This window comes from Amphiura filiformis, chromosome 1 (assembly GCF_039555335.1).
Source record: "Amphiura filiformis chromosome 1, Afil_fr2py, whole genome shotgun sequence".
NCBI classification, from domain to species: domain Eukaryota; kingdom Metazoa; phylum Echinodermata; class Ophiuroidea; order Amphilepidida; family Amphiuridae; genus Amphiura; species Amphiura filiformis.
This window is the reverse complement of record NC_092628.1, coordinates 43350915-43372774: the sequence shown is the minus strand read 5'-3', so window position 1 is coordinate 43372774 and position 21860 is coordinate 43350915. Positions and strand designations below refer to the sequence as shown.

At 35.7% G+C, this 21860-nt stretch overlaps 3 protein-coding genes across 3 annotated transcripts in view; 2 read left to right on the top strand and 1 right to left on the bottom strand.

The window, feature by feature from the left end:
• The window catches only part of LOC140147414 (intermembrane lipid transfer protein VPS13D-like), a 191383-nt gene that overhangs the window by 30919 nt on the left and 138604 nt on the right, over positions 1–21860 (bottom strand).
• Positions 1841–6547, top strand: LOC140147350 (uncharacterized). Its single transcript, XM_072169130.1, has 2 exons — positions 1841–4018; positions 5231–6547. Exons 1-2 carry the CDS (start codon positions 1841–1843, stop codon positions 5528–5530), a joined length of 2478 nt encoding a protein of 825 aa, XP_072025231.1. The 3' UTR covers positions 5531–6547.
• Positions 10641–13610, top strand: LOC140147369 (interferon-induced protein with tetratricopeptide repeats 5-like). Its single transcript, XM_072169148.1, has 2 exons — positions 10641–10902; positions 11876–13610. Exon 2 carries the CDS (start codon positions 11918–11920, stop codon positions 13559–13561), a length of 1644 nt encoding a protein of 547 aa, XP_072025249.1. The 5' UTR covers positions 10641–10902; positions 11876–11917; the 3' UTR covers positions 13562–13610.

The window sequence follows — 21860 nt, the reverse complement described above, 5'->3', positions numbered from 1 at the left end:
TGTCAATAATCGATATAGTTAATGAGCTAAAAGGACTAAGCTGGAAAGGCTCATTAATATGTAATTATTGCCAATATTTTGCTAAAAATCGATGCATTAATGTTCAGGGTACTTTTATTTTGCATACTTTTGCCCTGATACTTGGTCAAAGTGTTTCTAATATATTCTAATGTATTATATAGTGAAGCCGCCCTCTAATTTACATATTTGCATAATTAATGAGCTAATTTGCATAAATGCTAAACAATTATGCAAATATGCAAATTAGGGGACGGCTTCACTATATAATACATGTACATTAGAACATAATTATTAGAAACACTTTGACCAAGTTTCAAGGCAAAAGTATGCAAATGAAAGTCCTTAAACATTTATGCATGGATTTTAGCAAAATATTGGCAAAATATATATGTTAACTTAATGAGCTTCTCCTGTCATTTTAGCTCATTAACTTTATTGATTATTATACTCAATAAGATATAAAGAAAATATCAATTGATATATTTTGAAAACCGATGTCCGATTTGCTTCTACGTGTGCTTTGCTCTACTCAATTGAGCAATGACTACAACTACTGCACTGAAAATTCAGTAACTCAAGGCAAGTAGTTATTGATTTATTGATCAAATATTGGTTTCCCTCATTTTTGACTGTAACTCCACGACTGTTGTCTGTGCTGAAATACAATTTCCAGTACATTAGTTGTAGTCCTTGCCCCTATAATATACATATCTTACTTGTCATCAATGCGCTATAATTTTTGAGAAAAATGCAAAAATAGGCACAAAATTGGGCAGGGGTATACCCCTTAATGCATAAACCCTCAGTGATTATTGGAATCAGTGTGAATTTCAATAAAGAATGTAACTACTTCTACTTATGTTGTTTCAGAGAATTGAAATAATGATTTCAATGTGTTTTTAACTGTTATACATGACCCGATGAGTATGTTGCACAATGGTGGTGGCTGGTATTGCCAGCTGCCATCTCTGTTGAAACACTGCAAAAGAGGGGTGACTTACATGTCGCATAAGTACACTAAGGAGTAAAAACACAATGGTGATTTTATTTATTTTTGAAAACAATATTCAAGGTCCCATTTGACATGTAATTTTTTTTTTTATTTGACTGCCTGTAAAAATAATCTCTGTTTCAAATTAAGCTAATTTTTAACGAAAATTGTTGCAAAACTGTGGTATATATTAAGGTATACCGTGAATAGTAAATAACAAATGACAAAATGGTGCATGCTGGGTATGCCCTATAATGTTGTTTAAACTATGTAGGAGTATCAGTATCAAAGTCAATATCGTTTGAAAGATATGGAATACAAAGTAGAAATCCATGTATTAGTTATTTGTCAATATTTAGCATTTAGGGCGAATTATTGATTTTTGTCTAGAAACACTGATACGAGGTAGGCAAAAAATTCATTGCCATGAGCAAGGAATCATCAACCAAGATGCATATACCAAATATGAAAGGATTTGTCCAACCTTCATCTTCCCATGACCTGGTGGTTTTTACACGGAGGGCTCCTTAAGTTCTATTAACAGAACAAAATTACAACACAGTGGCCTATAGAGCCTTTGTCATACACATGATCATGCATAACCCTGGTGCACAACTCAGGAACTTGGGAATAAGCTTTTTTTGTGAACATCTACTGCAACATACCATAAAAAGAGGATGCTAGAATCATGAAATACTCCTTTAAGTTTGTCAATTTTGTTTATCATTAGTTACATTGGCATTACTTGCTTGACCCATTATTTTTCAGATTAATACAAATGGTGTGATAGGCTGTAACAACCAAACAAAGCAACATTTCACAGCAAAAATGGCTCTACCTGACTTTTTGACTGTTGCACCATCCCATTTCAATTGGGGAATTGATATAGGCACCTCCAAGGAATTCAATGCTTTGAAACTACAACTTGAGGAGCACTTTGAATACAATCCTGGTGTCATGACTATAGAAGCATGTTTATTCCAGAGTTTCATTTATGTGTCCAAGTACAAAGACCCAAAACCAGATTATGTTAAAGGAAGGCAGTACTTGAACAAAGCATATAAAGAGATAGAAGGCATACGTAACGAAGAAGAAAAACAAGGATATTTGATAGTTGCCAAGTGCAATGATGCTATAATGGTCCAGCGAATGGGAGAACAGCCAAATATGCTAGCAGCAGAAATTCAAGACTTGCTTTCCAAAAAGACAGATTTATCACAAGCATGCATTGATTCTGTATGTGCATTCGCACTTTCAAGAGTTGGAATGAGAAAATACGATGAGGCCAAGATTTGCTACCTCAAAGCTTTGAAAGTTCAGCCAGATAATACTCAATGGCTATTTGGGTTAGCCCTTGTGATAGGGCGTCGGTCTAGAAACAGAGATGGTCTGGATTACTCCGAGGAGAAGGAACAGGAAAGACAATTATATCAGAGAATAATCAAAATCAATAAAAACCACGCATTGGCTCATGCATTTCTTGCCTATAACTTAATTCTCAAGGGTGCGGAAGGCAATGCAATATGGCATGCTTATAAAGCACGAGAGCTAGCACCAAAACATCTGCACATTTTGGTAAAAGTAGGTATAGTGCTTAGAAGAGCTGGCTGCTTGAAAGGTGCTCTACCGATATTACAAGAAGGTTGTTCTATTGGTCGCCAGAATTCTGGTCTTTTTCATCAGCTAGGTCTTGTTTACAGAGATATGTACAATGAGCAGAATGCCAAGAAGAAGGAAGCAATACAAAAGAAGGAGCGATTTGTTCCACCTGATAAAAGTCTCCTCCGCAAAGCAATAGAGTACTTTACTAAGGCTCTAGAAGCCAATCCCACAAACAATATGGCAATACTAGATAGAGCACGTACATATGAAAGGCTACGGATGATGAAAGAAGCTGAGGATGATTTTATAAGTGCGTTAACAACACAAGGAATTGATGATAACAACAAGGTAGCTTTCAATTGTTGCTATGCACTCTTCTTTCAACACCAGCAGGATGAAGAAAAAGCATGCAAACGATTCAAGATTGCGATTGAATGTGCTGTTCAGAACTGTACTTCAAGACCTGCGACTCGCAAAACCCCAGTACCAGAGTTTAATACCGTGTTGAAGAAAGATCTTGACAGAGCAAAGGAAGGCTACACAGTAGCCATGTACAAAAAGACACAGGCCAATGATATTAACACAAGGGCTGAAGGGCTAAAAGGGCTAGCTTGGCTCCACCAAGTGCTCGGAGAGCATGATAGTGCAAGACTGAAATATGAGGAGTATTTAGGCTGTGACACAAAGAGCACTGATGATGATGTCATATACTGCTTAGTTAAAACACTGATCCAACTTGAAGATTTTGAAGAAGCTAGGAGAAGGATTCAAGAGTTGGAAGAGTTAAAGAAACCAGATCTTGTACAACAGCTAACAATAGAATGTGCCTTGGTACAAGGAGAGGAGATACAAGCACAAGGAAACAATAAATTGGCAAAGGAACTCTTTAAAGAAGCCATAGAGTGTGGCAGCATGGATGGCTGCTTTAAATTGGCAGACATACTCATCAAGCACCCAGATATTTCAGGTCTAGAGTTTCGCATTGACTGTGCAAAAATCCTTCACTGCTGTGAAAAGAATGACCAAACCGACATCCCCCTCTACAATGAAATCAAGAAGTTGATGAAACTAGAGGATACAACGTATGGGAAACTAAGAAACTACCACCTCAATTTAGAGCTTGCAATACTAGGGAATCCCGGAACAGGAGTGACACGTCTCATTTTGGATAAGGCTTTACAGACCATTTACGAAGCTCGTTCAATGCTTGATCGAGTCATGATTAGCTTTCAAAAGAGGCATTACCCTACTGTGACAGGTACTTGCATGTTCTTTAATATCCAACAAGAATACAACAATCAGGCAAAAACTGAGCAGCAAGTAAGAGACGAAACCTTGAAGAAACTGAAAAAGTGGGACCAGTTTCACACCAGATTCCCTGACCTATTGGAGTTCCTTGTAAAGGTAATATTTTGAAATTCTATAAACAATAAAATAATATAAATTTTGGATTTATATTTGTATTTTGGCAGAGGTTTCAAAGTGCTGTAATTTCACTACCACTGGTGAATTATCAGAATCAGACTGGATCACTTAGGCTGGATGCTGCCGAACCCAGCACAAATATATACTAATTATCTGTGCAGCTATCCAAATTCCATTGGGTGAAGGAAGTTTTTATACTACAAGGTGTCCCAGAATGATTTATACCGTGTTTGAACAAAATATCAAAAATATATAGTCAACAGTGTATCTAATCTTAATAAGTGCAATACAATGCCACACATGTCTCCTACTTATTCTGTGACTTTCATGGAAATAGCTTTATTCGTTTTCGCGTGACATTGCTATTACTGAAAATGGACGAAAACGGCATGTGTGTAAATTTACAGTGCAAAGGCATCATAACACATGGATCCTTTATCACCATCGTCCAGCCGCACTGTGCAATATATTGGAGAAATCCTACATTCTTTTATAGGAAAAACACCAAATTTGGCACAAATGTAGAGCTTACAATGCAAAATAATTCTTGATATGGGATTAAGTGAAACATTTCAATATGACATCCGATATTTAGGTTGAAAAACATACTTTTTATGTGATTTTTACCCCAAAATGTCATTATTACAGAGGATATAACTTCCTCAATTGCATCCTTTAATCTTCTTCGTCACGTAGCTGTGGGTTTGCCCATATACTGTGGACATAAATGCATGTTGTGACACTAAGGACAAACCTTCTCTATACTTTTATGAAAAATCCATCTCTGCCAGCATTTCAAATGAAGAAACTCACACACCGCAATAATTGGCTTCAAAACTGCCGCCAAAGAAAGAATAGTTTAAGGTCACTCAAGCATAGCAAATCCTTTATTCCATACAAGGATTGCTTCGTAACATCATAAATAAACGATAGATATCGACTATTTAGTAGGTTCTGTTTTCCAACTATATTTTCCAACTATATATGTTGATGCGTCTAATGCACTCCCCCCTTCGGGCTCGTGCATTAGACGCATCAACATCAGCACGCGTGCATTACTTTGTCTAATTTCTCTCCCAATAAGTAATACGCGTTCATTAACCTATAATTAATGATCAGTCAGTGGCTAGCAGCTAGTAATGACAAAATTGTTAAACACACAACAATAATTTCATTTAACTTCTTTTTTAGCTGCAGTCTGCCTATCCAGGAAACACAGACAACTGGTACCTTGCCCTCTCACAGCTAGCCAACCGTGACAAACACAGTGAACTTATCAGATATAGTCAATACCAAATCCCTGTCATATTAAATGGGAAAAAAGGTATTACACCGATCTTTCCAAGAGGGATGGCAGTATATGGGGACTCACCAGTCCAGCTAGGACAGGATTCGAGAGTTAACTATGAACTTGTTAAAGTGGTGGATGTAGCAAGCAAGGCAGCAATTGAGGTGGAACGTATTGCTGCAGAGTTTTATACGCATATGTAAATAGGGAGAAACTTGATTACTGCTTATCAGCTTGTTGCACTGGTGATGTGACAAGATACCGTAAAACCTTGTCTACAAGCATATAGAGTGCTTCCGATGAAAGCTAAATCAATTCTGGCGTCATTATGGAATTTGAGCAAATAAATGACAGATCCAAGCATATACAAACAAGTATTATTGTAAGACCAATCTATTTTATTGGCATATTTACGCGTGTATCGTATTGACTTAGCTTTCATCAAAGACACTACATATGCTTATAGACGAGGTTTTACGGTATGCCATGATAGAATTTGATGATGAATACCATAATTATTTTCCAGCTGTAAAGAGTAACTCATTGTAAAAGTTACACATTGGTTTCTGAATAATATGTCAGTACCAAATTACTACAATGTCGGTACCAAATTACTACAATGTCAGTACCAAATTACTACAATGTCGGTACCAAATTACTACAATGTCGGTACCAAATTACTACAATGTCGGTACCAAATTACTACAATGTCGGTACCAAATTACTACAATGTCGGTACCAAATTACTACAATGTCGGTACCAAATTACTACAATGTCGGTACCAAATTACTACAATGTCGGTACCAAATTACTACAATGTCGGTACCAAATTACTACAATGTCGGTACCAAATTACTACAATGTCGGAACCAAATTACTACAATGTCAGTACCAAATTACTACAATGTCAGTATCAAATTACTACACTGTCAGTACCAAATTACTACAATGGCAGTACCAAATTACTACAATGTCAGTAGTAACTACAATGTAGTAATTTGGCACCGACATTGTAGTAATTCGGTACCGACATTGAAGTAATTTTCAGTTTCCCACAACCACCAAACCTAGCATCAGTTGGCATTGAAGACCAGTGGATGCTGGTCGCAGGCCACTAGCCTCTATAATGCAATTAAGTCGTGAGAACTTCTTGATAAGTCTTTGGTTTCCCCTCATTTTGTAGATGGCACTCCAAATTCTAACATTAATAGACATTATTTGTGACACAATTAATGAGTTGTTTATCACTCAAATTGATTTTGATGAGTGTCATAAAAAGTGCTAAATTTCCTTTAATTTGTATGATTGTTTTGTGCAACATGGACACATTTCTCAAGTGATTATAGCAAACTTGCATTGGATTTTTAACTGTTAAATGTGTAAAAAATATAAGGAATAAAATAGAAGTTTGATTTTGCCTGACTTGTTTGGTCCTGTGATATTTTTGAGGTTGACAGCATCAAAACTCTGATACTTTTAAAAACATCTATATAATCAGGGAAGTGTATAATAGCCTATGTCTACATCAGCTTTTACAGTTGACTTTTAGAAATGACAAATTGAAGAGGAAAATAACTGAACTACATTATTGTACATACATGGCAAAGATGTGATGAATGAGGTGACTCATGTTGGGAAATTCTGCTTCTGTATTCTTTATAATTCTGAAAGTCTTTATAAATTTATACAAAAAAGGTATAGTTTGCTATATCTGAGAAGTCATCTTATTCTAGAATCATGGGCCCAACAACCCTACATTTCCTATAGAGTATTATGTAACCTTGACACTTTATAGGTCATAACATGAAATCTAGATTCCATAGATACATTTTGTGTGAACTTACACAACTGTATCAGGCCCGTAGCCAGGAGGGGTTCGAGGGGTTCGATCGAACCCCCTAAAATTTTCAAAAAGAGAAAGAAAGATAAGACAGGAAAAGGAAAGAAGAGAGGAAAAATGAAAAAAAGAGAAGGCCCATTCCATGTCAACTCCAGGGATGTGCACCGCAGCACCTCTTCAATTTTTTTCTTTTTCTGTGTAGTGGTAGATATTGATGAGAAAGTAAAATCCTGAAAATTTGAGCTTCATACTCCATTTTCGTTTTCCGTGGCATCAATTTGAAATTTAGGGGGTCAGATGTGCATAGCCTTGAGCGTTGGAGGTCCATAAATGTATAAAGGAACCCTTTAAAACTTTGAAAAGTATGTATCCTGGGGTACTTTTTTGGTGTAAATTCTATCAGAAAACTTGTAACTCTTTACTTTCTAAAAGATATAGGGCCCTCAAAATGCAACTTACAATCCAACCAGGACCAACTTTAGGGGATCAGATTGAGCCCTTTGGTAGGACATTACTCTTATCCAATATTGAGCATATTAAATACATTTAGCTGAGATATTAATCCTACATTTTGACCCCCCTGAAAACCAAATTCAGGTATGTTGAAGATATGTTCTTGAGATATTGTCTTAGCTTCAACACATCAGTTAGGTTTGCCTACTCCATAGAGTTGTACACATTTTTGATTTTGCATGTATAATGATTTAATGTACAACTCTATGGAGAAGGCAAACCTAACTGATGTGTTGAAGCCATCAAGACCCAAAGCCAATATCTCTCAGAAATGTTGTCCAAGAACATATCTTCAACATACCTGAAGTTGATGGTGGGGCAAATTGTCTGACATTGGTTTTCAGGGGGTCAAAATGTAAAAAAAGTGGTTTTGCATGGGTAATATCTCAGCTAAATGTATTCTAATATGCTCAATATTGGATAAGAGTAATGTCCTACCAAAGGGCTCTGACTGGCAAAAAAATGGACAAAAATTATTTTTACTTTTGGAGTTCTGACCCCCCCAGAGTTGGTCCTGGTTGGACGAAGTTGCATTTTGAGGGCCCTATATCTTTTAAAGTAAATGAGTTACAAGTTTTCTGATAGCAGATTTGAATTCTACACCAAAAAAGTACCCCAGGATACATACTTTTCAAAGTTTTAAAGGGTTCCTTTATACATTTATGGACCTCCAAACATCGTCTAGGTTTTCGCATAGAGTTGACACATTTTTTACGCTGACCCCCTAAATTTCAAATTGATGCCACGGAAAACGAAATGGAGTATGAAGCTCAAATTTTCAGGATTTTACTTTCTCATCAATATCTACCACCACACAGAAAAAGAAAAAAAATTGAAGAGGTGCTGCGGTGCACATCCCTGGAGTTGACATGGAATGGGCCAGAAAGGGAAATAATAACACAGCATTTTTCCAGGTAACATTGTCATATTACACATGTATAATAGGCCTATTATACTATCATGCATGGAAACTGACGATTTTAATCCTTTACTTTTCAAAATTTTCCAACCCAGGGGCACATCTCCCTCAGACACACCTTGCATCAAATTTAGTACTCAGTATTTTGTGCAAATTTTCGCGCGCGATGCACTTTATTTTCAGTAGGCCTACCATAATATTATGTCAGATAATAATTATATGCTATTATTTTATCATGAAAGAAGCACTTTATTTATTCTACTTCGCATAATAAATAATCATGATAATAATGTGAAAATGGTGCACCAAATGGCTTCAATTGGAGTTTCATTTTCAAAATTTCTCAATTTCTGATGGGGGCACACTCAGACACCCCCCTGCGTCGCGCAAGCGCGACGGCATGACCGCTTCGCGGCCATGTTCTACGCCATATAAATGGACATTTCAGCTCAATAAATCGAACCCCCCAACTGAGATCCCTGGCTACGGGCCTGTGTATATACATTTTGTGTTTTCTTTTGTCAATATGGATAATTTGAGACTATGTTCATTGCAACTGAATCATTTTGAAAATTATACCCATGTATAATTTTGATTTTTACCCTGTTGACACCCCGCAAGTTAGTGTACCCAAGGGTCATTGTGTCAAAATAAGTCTCAATGAAATCCATCGAAGCATGTGGGATTATTGTTTAGAGGTTAATAACTGCGCATCGGTTATTTGGAGGGCAAATATTCCTCGGTTCCAAAGGCAAAATGTTTAGATTTTTCACAATGCCAGACATACCGATGCAAAGTTATTAACCTCATTCATAACCGTCACTTTAATCTCTTCCCCTTTGCTCAAATTTTGCTTAAAAGTTTATAAAAAAATAGATGATTTTTACATCTTCCCGTTCCAAAAATCGATCAGGCTAAAACAGGACGACCAATAACAAAAGTACGTATCACAATCTGTGCAAATATGGTAGCGCTTAATCCAAATCGGCAGCCAACGCACAAGACAGTGTGTTTGACGCACAACAACACATAAGCGCCTGTCAATTGTGTGCGACATTGGAACAATTACGCATTTCGCGGTCAATTGTGAGATATTAATTACCTCGATTTGCATTCGCGTTTTCACAAATAACTAAATGTAATTGGATCACATGCTTCGCGTTTATTAATGAGGTTGTGAATAACCTTTGGTGCCCTAAATCAACAATGACTTCACCTGACCCCTAAATAACATGACCCCAGATTAATTATCACCCTACATTACCCCTGACCAAACTATCATCCTATTCAAGTGTTGTCAAACCCACCAATTTTGTAAAGTTTGAAGCATTTTGAACATATTTGTAACAAGGTGGTTCTTGAGCCATAAGTGTCGCTTGCTCTTGCGATTACCATACAAAAACAAGTTGACCTCAAGTGATCTTTGACCTCAGTATGTGATCCTGAACTCCACCATTACAGCTATTGCAGCTATGACTCAAGCTTGGTTGCAATTAGAATTGAGCAGTTCATGCAAGACCATTTTTTTAATTTCAGCCTATTTTTAAAGTTGATCAAATGACCTCTGACCTCATATGACCTTTGACCTCATTATGGGGCCAAAAACCTCATCCATGCATGTCTTTATGCATGTATAGGCCTAATGAATAATAACATTAACAATAGTGTAACTGAGGTAACTGGGAATTGTTGATATTAACATGTGGGCCTGCTGCCAGGGATCATCAAATTATTTTGTATATATTACATATATGTCATATTGTGCTTTTGTATAGTGCCACTTCATCAAGATCACATTGCTACTGTTCATATGAATAACAGAATCGGGTACTTCCCCCAGACGGCTATACATACCAGTGCACTTTGTGAATGAAAACAGGAAGTCAATAGAGTAACCTAGGTAACTGGGAATTTGGAATATTCATGTGTAATGCCTGTTGCTAGGCGTTATTACATTATTTTGTACTTGTGACTGTGGTGGTCGAAACATTTTCAGTGTGATGGTTATGCTACTCATGGACTAAACATATACATTTGAACATAATCATGTGTAATACTGAATGTGCTGGAAATTGTTGAGAAAATTGACAAAGTTTTGTATATATTCTGTCAGTGTACCTAGTTGATCGCAACAAAATATTTTGGTACATTCTACGGGATCTTGTTACATGAAATCTAACACAAAATTTGTGTTTATAGGCTGTGCTGCATTTATGTTCATGACATATGCCTTTGGGTTGGATGACTGATTTGCAAATATTATTCTTCAAGGTGACCAAATCTAACATCTCCTCATTTGAAGGTAAGTACACTTTCTGTCATGCTACAATCTTGGCAAAAAGTACTTGGAACACCTGGCACACTCTGTCGAAATTCAGTGCAGAATTGTTATGATCATGGAAATGACATCTACAACAATGATTTACCCTTCCACTCACCCACTCACATCAATCAATGGAACACATTGGAAAACCGCTGAAGACATTGGCATTTCTCAACATTGCTTGGGGGAGAGGGGGTGACAGTTTACTGTTCTTTACACGCAAGTGTTCCAAGACTTTTTTCAAAGACTGTAGGCTCCAGGGGCGGGGGAGTGAAGGGGGGGAGTGTGTTGGTTACTTGTATTTCAAGTTGTATATCACCCAAGAACAAGGACTTTCAAAAAGCACCCAAAGCAAGTACTTTTCATTGGTTTAAAATGGAACCAAAGCAAGTATGAAATGGTTGTTTTTGTACCCTAAGGAAGTATTTTAGTGTTATGAGTCAATAGTCCAATAGTTGCCACTTCACTAAACCAATCATGCTCAATCTGCATGTCTACTATGGTTAGAGTTAGGGTAAGGGTATGGGTTAGGGTTATGATTCGACATAGCGAACCTTACTTATTCAATATAGCGAACATAACATCTCCAGCAACAAGTGATACACAGTTTTTAGCATTGCTTGTGTGGAGAATGGATACGGTCTTACGCCCCCTCCCTTCCTGAGTGGTGCTGCCTGAGAAGAAGGAATCATGGTAGTAGTTCATGTTTTGTTGAGGAACACGAATAAAAGTGGCTCTAGATATTTGATCTGAAGAAGCAAGTATCTCATCTCTTCTTCATTTGAGCCAATTCATTTCCCCATGGCTTCACCCGACCAAAATCGCCACACTTGTATATGTTTTGTATTTCAGTCTCTGATTAATACAATGTGCTGTTCACCTGGTTATTTCATTATAGACAAATATACTGCCTTTGTTTGCTTACATTTGTATATATGTATTATCTTTACAGATCCACACAAGTAATAGTTCAGAAGCAAAATTACATTGCAACATGGCTCTACCTGACTTTTTGACCGATGCACCATCCCATTTCAATTGGGGAATAGATATCGGCACATTCAAGGAATTTAACCCTTTGAAACTAGAACTTGAGGAGCACTTAGAATACAATCCTGGTGTCATGACAATACCAGCACTATTATTTCAGAGTTTCATTTTTGTGTCAAAGTACAAAGACCCAAAACCTGATTATAGTAAAGGCAGAGAATACTTGAACAAAGCTTATGACGAGATAAAAGGCGTGCCTAACGAGGAGGAGAAACAAGGATATTTGATAGTTGCAAAGTGTAATGAAGCTATCATGGCCCACAAACTGGGAGAGCCAACAACTTCCCTAGAAGCAGAAATTCAAAAGTTGCTATCTGGAAAGACAGACTTATCACAAGCTTGTATTGATTCTGTGCGTGCATGTGCACTTTCTAGAGTTGGAATGAGTAAATATGATGAGGCCAAGAATTATTTCCATGAAGCACTGAAGGTGCAGCCAGATAATATCGAGTGGCTATTTGGATTGGCTCTCGTGATAGGGCGTCATTCTGGCAGGAGAGATGGTCAAGATTATAATGATGATAAGGAGCAGGCAAGACAACTGTATGAGAAAATACTAAGTCTAGACAATAAGCATGCATTAGCTCATGTATTTCTTGCTCATAATTTAACTTTAAAGGAGGAGCACGATGCTGCAATGAGCCATGCAAATAAAGCACTACAACTTAAACCTGATCATCCAAAAGTTCTGGAAAGAGCAAGTAAAGTGTTCAGGAATGCCGGCCACCTCGAGAATGCTTTGCTTAGGCTACAAACTTATTGCTCTACTGTTCAAGATGATTGTGCTTCTTGCCAAAATTCTATCCTCTTCCATGAATTAGGTGTGGTTTATAGAAACATGTACAATGATCAAAATGCCAAGAAGAAAGAAGCAATACAACAGAGGAGGCGTTTTAATCCGCCTGATAAAAATCTTCTTCACAAAGCAATCGATAACTTTACTAAGGCAATAGAAGCCGATCCCACAAACATCATGGCGAGACTAGATAGAGCCCGAACATATGAGAGGCTACAGATGATGTCAGAAGCAGACAATGATTTTAGAAGTATCCTTGGAACAAAAAACAATGAATACATTGACCAAGTACATTCCAATATTTCTTACATACTTTTCCTTCAACACCGGAAGAGACACGACGAAGCATGTGACAGATTTAAACATACAATTGACTTAGCTGTCATGCACTGCACCATATGTCCTTTGACACCGGAAAACCCAAGACCAAAGTTCTATGGAACAATGAGGAGAGGTCTTGATACAGCAAAGAATGGTTACGTCAAAGCCATGGAAGAAAAAGTAACGTCACATGACCCTGAAACACGCAGCCAAGGATTGAAGGGATTAGCATGGCTGTATCAAGTCTATGGAGAACATGACAGTGCTAGAGCTAAATATGAGGAGTATCTGGACTGTGATGAGAACAGAAATGACTCTGAGGCAATCCATTCATTGGTTAAGACCCTGATCCAATTAGGAGATTTTGAAGAAGCTAGGAGAAGGATTGAAGAGTTAAAGGGGTTACAGGAACTAGATCTTGCACAGCAACTAACGATAGAATGTGCCTCGGTACAAGGCGAGGGGATATAAGCACAAGGAAGTTTGATACCAGATTTCCTGCCCTCTTTTGAATACATAGTGAAGGTTATGATAAAGATTATAAATATTTGCACAATTGGATTAATTCAGAAAACAATAATTATATTGCTTAATAATAAATAAAAATTTGATGTTATACCCAATTTATGGATGTAAAATATCTTGATATAGGGACTGTATATAGGGACTGTAAAATATCTTGAAGTTAACTCAATTTATATCCCAATATAGGGACTGTAAAATATCTTGAAGTTAACTCAATTTAGGGACTTTAAAATATTTTGATGTTAACCCAATTTAGCGACTTTAAAGTATCTTAATGTTAACCCAATATAGACACTGTAAAATATCTTGATGTTAACCCAAAATAGGCACTGTAAAATATCTTGACGTTAAATAAATTTAGGGACTGTAAAATATTTTGACATTAACCCGATTTAGGGACTGTAAAATATCTTGATGTTAACCCAATTTATGGACTGTAAAATATTTTGATGTTAACCCAATTTAGGGACTGTAAAATATTTTGATATTAACCCAATATATGGACTGTAAAATATCTTGCTGTTAACCCAATATAAGCACTGTAAAATATTTTTATGTTAAATCAATTTAGGGACTGTAAAATATCTTTATGTTAAATCAATTTAGGGAGTGTAAACATTTTGATGTTAACTCAATTTAGGAACTGTAAAATATCTTGATGTTAACCCAATATAGGCACTGTAACATATCTCGATATTCACCCAATATAGGCACTGAAAATATCTTGATATTAACCCAATATATGGACTTTAAAATATCTTGATACCCAATTTTGGGACTGTAAAATATCTTGATGTTAACTCATTTTAGGGACTGTAAAATATCTTGATGTTAACTCAATTTAGGGACTGTAAAATATCTTGATGTTAACTCAATTTAGGGACTGTAAAATATTTTGATGTTAACCCAATTTAGGGACTGTAAAATGATGTTAACTCAATTTAGGGATTGTAAAATATCTTGATGTTAACTCAATTTAGGGACTGTAAAATATTTTGATGTTAACCCAATTTAGGGACTGTAAAATGATGTTAACTTAATTTAAGGATTGTAAAATATCTTGATGTTAACTCAATTTAGGGATTGTAAAATATCTTGATATTCACCCAATATAGGCACTGAAAATATCTTGATATTAACCCAATATATGAACTGTAAAATATCTTGATGTTATACCCAATTTTGGGACTGTAAAATATCTTGATGTTAACTCATTTTAGGGACTGTAAAATATCTTGATGTTAACTCAATTTAGGGACTGTAAAATATCTTGATGTTAACTCAATTTAGGGACTGTAAAATATTTTGATGTTAACCCAATTTAGGGACTGTAAAATGATGTTCACTGAGATTCACAAATCTGCTATCACCGACCATGTTGCCTCCACAAATCACTCAATCAATTGGGAGGAATCCAAGGTCATTGATCGTGAAGCTGATAAGACTACCAGGTGGCTCAAGGAAGCCATTTGGATCCGCAGAAAAGGACATGACACTCTAAACAAGGACGAGGGGCCTACGCACTCAACAACATCTTTGACCAACTCATCACGCCCTCAACGGTGCCTACTGTTACCCATAAAAGGAAACAGTCAGATGTGATGAGTTGCCAGTCTGATGAAGCCACTAGTGTAGTGGTGAAACGTCACTAAAACGTGAGTTAAAAACTTCGTTTTTACTTAGGAATTGTTCAAAATGAACAAAATTTACAGATGTTAACTCAATTTAGGGATTGTAAAATATCTTGATGTTAACTCAATTTAGGGACTGTAAAATATCTTGATGTTAACATAATTTAGGGACTGTAAAATATCTTGATGTTAACCCAATATAGGGATTGTAAAATATATTGATGTTAACTGAATTTAGGGATTGTGTACTATTTTGATGTTAACCTAATTTAGGGAATGTAAAATATCTTGATGATAACCCAATTTAGGGACGGTAAAATATATTGATGTTATAGCCAATTTTAGGACTGTGAAATATCTTGATGTTAATCAAATATAGGGACTGTAACATATCTTGATGTTAACTCAATTTAGGGACTGTAAAATATCTTGATGTTAATCCAATTTAGGGACTTTAAAATATCTTGATGTTAACCCATTATAGACACTGTAAAATATCTTGATGATAAACAAATTTAAGGACTGTAAAATATATTGATATTATACCCAATTTAGGGACTGTAAAATATTTTGATGGTAACCCAATTTAGGGACTGGAACATATTTTGATGTTAACCCAATATAGGGACTGTAAAATACCCTGATGTTAACTCAATTTAGGGACTGTAAAATATTTTGATGTTAACCTAAGCATAGGGAAAATGCATGATTTATGAGAGCAAAATGTGTGCGCCAGTTTTCGAAAATGTGCAATTTGCGTTCCCCCCCCCCCCCAAAATGCATGAATTTTCTCCCAAAAAGTTTTTTTAAAGTTTACTTTTTTTCTTCTATAATTTCTTGCAATTTTGAGACAGCATATTTTCCATATTTTTTCATCATGGATTGTGTTGCAGATCATTATGGATTCTTTGATATTAGCTTTTGGAAAATGAGTACTTAAAATTTGCGGTTGGATCTATAATGCACAATAATACACAAAATGCGCAAATTTTGGCACTTTTTGCACATCGCACATTCCCCTGTCCTTATGTTAACCCAATTTAGGGACTGTAAAATATCTTGATTATAACCCAATATAGGCATTGTAAAATATCCTGATGTTAAACCAATATACGGACTGTAAAATATCTTGATGTTGACCCAAAATATCTTGATGATAACCCAATTTAGGGATTTAAAATATATTGATGTTAACCCAATTTAGGGACTGGAACATATTTTGATGTTAACCCAATATATGGACTGTAAAACACCTTGATGTTAACCCAATTTAGGGACTGTAAACTATTTTGATATTAACCCAATTTAGGGACTCTAAAATATCTTGATGTAACTCAATTTAGGGACTGTAAACTATTTTGATATTAATGCAGTGTAGGGGCTGTAAAATATTGTGATGTTAACCCAATTTAAGCACTGTAAAATATCTTGGTTTTAACTCAATTTAGGGAGTGTAAAATATTTTGATGTTAAACCAAATTTAGGGACTGTAAAATATCTTGATGTTAACCCAATATAGGGACTGAAAATACATGTATATTGATGTTAACCCAATATAGGCACTGTAAAATATCCTGATGTTAACCCAATACACAGACTGTAAAATATCTTGATGTTGATCCAATAGGCACTGTAAAATATATTGATGTTATACCCAATTTAGAAACTGTAAACTATCTTTGATGTTAACCCAATTTAGGGACTTAAAATATATTGATGTTAACCCAATTTAGGGACTGTAAACTATTTTGATATTAACCCAATTTAGGGACTGTAAAATATCTTGATGTTAACTTAATTTTAGGAGTGTAAAATATTTTGATGTCAACCAAATTTAGGGACTGTAATATCTTTTAACCCAATATAGGCACTGTAAAATATTTTGATGTTAACTCAATTTAGGGACTGTAAAATATTTGATTAGGGACTGAAAAATATCTTAATGTTAACCCAATATAGGCACTTTAAAATATCTTGATGATAACCCAATTTAAGGGCTGTAAAATATATTGATGTTATACCCAATTTAGGGACTGTAAAATATCTTGATGTTAATCCAATTTAGGGACTTTAAAATATCTTGATGTTAACCCATTATAGACACTGTAAAATATCTTGATGATAAACAAATTTAAGGACTGTAAAATATATTGATATTATACCCAATTTAGGGACTGTAAAATATTTTGATGGTAACCCAATTTAGGGACTGGAACATATTTTGATGTTAACCCAATATAGGGACTGTAAAATACCCTGATGTTAACTCAATTTAGGGACTGTAAAATATTTTGATGTTTCCTAAGCATAGGAAAATGCATGATTTATGAGAGCAAAATGTGTGCGCCAGTTTTGAAAATGTGCAATTTATGTTCCCCCCAAAATGCATGAATTTTCTCCCCAAAAAGTTTTTTTAAAGTTTACTTTTTTTCTTCTATAATTTCTTGCAATTTTGAGACAGCATATTTTCCATATTTTTTCATCATGGATTGTGTTGCAGATCATTATGGATTCTTTGATATTAGCTTTTGGAAAATGAGTACTTAAAATTTATGGTTGGATCTATAATGCACAATAATACACAAAATGCGCAAATTTTGGCACTTTTTGCACATCGCACATTCCCCCTGTCCTTATGTTAACCCAATTTAGGGACTGTAAAATATCTTGATTATAACCCAATATAGGCATTGTAAAATATCCTGATGTTAAACCAATATACGGACTGTAAAATATCTTGATGTTGACCCAAAATATCTTGATGATAACCCAATTTAGGGATTTAAAATATATTGATGTTAACCCAATTTAGGGACTGGAACATATTTTGATGTTAACCCAATATATGGACTGTAAAACACCTTGATGTTAACCCAATTTAGGGACTGTAAACTATTTTGATATTAACCCAATTTAGGGACTCTAAAATATCTTGATGTAACTCAATTTAGGGACTGTAAACTATTTTGATATTAATGCAGTGTAGGGGCTGTAAAATATTGTGATGTTAACCCAATTTAAGCACTGTAAAATATCTTGGTTTTAACTCAATTTAGGGAGTGTAAAATATTTTGATGTTAAACCAAATTTAGGGACTGTAAAATATCTTGATGTTAACCCAATATAGGGACTGAAAATACATGTATATTGATGTTAACCCAATATAGGCACTGTAAAATATCCTGATGTTAACCCAATACACAGACTGTAAAATATCTTGATGTTGATCCAATAGGCACTGTAAAATATATTGATGTTATACCCAATTTAGAAACTGTAAACTATCTTTGATGTTAACCCAATTTAGGGACTTAAAATATATTGATGTTAACCCAATTTAGGGACTGTAAACTATTTTGATATTAACCCAATTTAGGGACTGTAAAATATCTTGATGTTAACTTAATTTTAGGAGTGTAAAATATTTTGATGTCAACCAAATTTAGGGACTGTAATATCTTTTAACCCAATATAGGCACTGTAAAAATATTTTGATGTTAACTCAATTTAGGGACTGTAAAATATTTGATTAGGGACTGAAAAATATCTTAATGTTAACCCAATATAGGCACTTTAAAATATCTTGATGATAACCCAATTTAAGGGCTGTAAAATATATTGATGTTATACCCAATTTAGGGACTGTAAAATATCTTAATGTTAAACTAATTTAGGGACAGTTTTTTAAATGTTGTAGTAGTGTTTTTTTATTAAAAACGTTTTCATAACCTTTATAATTCATAAACCGACATGTGTTTAAAAACATTTTTGTGTTTGGTAGAATACTATGATCACAATTTTCCAACATTCTTCCCCAAAATTTAACTTGTATATTGGCCAGATTTAAAAGTTGCAATCAGTGGCAGGGTCAGCACTTTTTTCAGAGGGTGGGCTCTGGGGAGTGGGGAAACCAACTTTTAAGGGAGGGGCAAACTCCAGGGGGGTCTTCGGAAAAAAATTACAGGGATGTGCCCCGCAAACTTTCGGATGCTGACTTTTTCTATTCCTACTTTTTGCTGATTTTGCCACCCATCAGTATATCAATTTCCCACAAAAAACACCCAAAAAGCACCCTAATTTGCCCTAATTGGGCACTTTTAGGGGCACTTTCACCCAAATGCGCCCAACTGGGCGAATTGGTCTCCACTGAACACCCAACCATCAATATACCAAAATTGCTGAAAAAGTACCCCAAAACCGTGGCACATCCACGTATACCTTCAACCAGAGAGAGCAAACTTTGACAAAAATTGGCAAAAATGGGCTTAAATGTATAAAAAGGGCTAAAAAAACCTACATATCAGGGCGGCCAGCATCCCAAGGGTGGGGGCAAGAGGGGCAAGACTTCTTCCCCCCTTTGTCCCCTTGGCTATGCCACTGGTTGCAGTTACCTCTTTATTTCAGTATTTTGCCTTATTTGAATATGACATTTTACATGTATATTTCAATGACTTCTGTTAGATTTGTAAAAATAAAGATGTGTAATGATGAATCTGAATCTGAATGTGTTTACTAAAATCACACTGCAATTTACTAATGGAGTGTATTGACTATAACCAAATTTATAAAATAATCTTAGTTTTAGGGATTGCCTTCACCTAGCAGTCAACATGTTAGATAAAACAACTGGCAACACTGTTACTGAACGTAGACTCTTGAAATTTTTTTTTAATTGATAACCATGATAACCGGGTGATTGACCCTGTAACCCCCATGGTAACTGATAATGCTCAGAAGTTATCATGCAATACTCACAAGAAGGCTCACCACAGTATGTAATGTAAAAGTGTTTCATTCTAAATACTATTGTGGAGATCAATTTCAGCTGTGTGTGTGCGCATGCAAGTGGTATCACTGATATAATTTAACTTGGGATTAACAATACAGGCTAAGTGCACCATCAAACTAGCAGCTTCAATCATGCATATGATATGACACAGATTGTAACATGTTATCACTTAACGGACAGCTTTCATGGCAGATGGTACAACAGATCTGATTATAGCATTCTTTCATAGTAAGTATGTTTTCTACACCTTTCTTTCATGATTTATGGACCGTAAATCATTTAAACTGTGATGCATGGCTGTACTCTGTTTGATCTAATTAGCTCAGCAAGGCTCAGCAAGGCTCAGCAAGGCTCAGCAAGGCTCAGCAAGGCTCAGCAAGGCAAGGCAAGGCAAGGCAAGGCAAGGCAATGGGTAATGCTATGCAAACTTACTAAACTTATACAGTACATAACTTAACCTAAAAAAACCCTCGTAAGCGCTAACAAGCAAACACAAGCAAATTATCAGTATCAAAATGGCTGTTTACAAAACAATGCTACTACAGCTAGACACACAAAAAACTACTAACAAGTAATCACACGAAAGGCTGCATAAAGGCATGCATACAACAGCGGTTGCATATGCAGCATGCAGCAATTTCAAAAGACAACATAAACAATGGGCTCTGGGCTTCAAATCAGACTAGGTTTGTGAGGTTGACTGATCCTGGCTCTAAGAAATTACCGAGTTGCAAAACTTTTCGTGATAAAAACTCGAACGGTGGTGATGCAACTGCAAATTTCACTTTTGCAAACCTAATCATTCACCGAGTTACGCTGCATATTCACCTCATTTTTTCAATCTAAGTGATTAAAGTCTAAAATGAGCAAAAATACCTTGAAAAAGATCCAGGGACCTCAAAATAGTGAGCATGAGTTACTATGTCCGCCTAACAACTACATTACGTCAAACAAAAAAATCTTAAGTTAATAGCTGTTACACATTTTTTGAGCATAGGAGCTGTACTTATACTGACTTAAAAATTGTACATTTTATGTTTCACATTAATTTTTTATAGCAGTTGACTATACGAAGAAGTACTAAAACCATGATACTAGGGACAGATAAGATTAAGAGGCAGAGCGGATAAGAGGGAGAAGAGGGATGTGAGCTAAAGGGGGAACAGTGGAATGAACGGGAGGATAGGGGACAACATGGGGGGAAACAAAGATGAAGTTGATTAAAATGAATTAAATGAAATGACTGATCAATCAGTAATAAATTAGGGAGTTGGTAAAATTGTTCGCAATAAAAACTCGGAGGGTGGTGATGCATTTTTAAAATTGCATTTGTTTACGAACCGCAAAAGACGGGTGACCGATAGTTACATTAAATTGACAGGTGTTTTATTGTTTTCTGGGCTATCGTATTAAATGAGGTGTCAAAATGCGCAGAAATATATTCTGCTTCCAACACAATTTACAGATTTGTAATACAATATTATTTTGAATAATGGCCATTATTTTTAGGGGGGGTTAGTTACTTTTTTTTGAGATGTTTATTCTACGTTCCAACCACGGTGACAACTTGTGACGTCACACTGTTCAAATTTCATTCACTGCCAGAGGAGTTTTATTGGCGTAAATGTAATGGAGCAAATAAACATGTAGGCTAATCGATACAGTTGCTAAGAATTAAACAGAGCACCTGTCTCATCAAATCACTCTTATACCCCTTTGAAAATGCCAGAGGTGTCATCGAAGTTAGAATAGATAATAGCAGGGGGAGCCCCCCTAATTTGAACCCTTGACCCTTACTTGCCCCCCCCCCCAATGAAAAAGGTAA

Bases quoted from the DNA above. Each gene is read 5' to 3' on its own strand.
- LOC140147350 (XM_072169130.1), top strand. From the start codon at position 1,841: ATGGCTCTACCTGACTTTTTGACTGTTGCACCATCCCATTTCAATTGG. The intron at 4,019-5,230 runs GTAATATTTTGA...CTTCTTTTTTAG, and splicing joins TATTGGAGTTCCTTGTAAAG to CTGCAGTCTGCCTATCCAGG.
- LOC140147369 (XM_072169148.1), top strand. From the start codon at position 11,918: ATGGCTCTACCTGACTTTTTGACCGATGCACCATCCCATTTCAATTGG.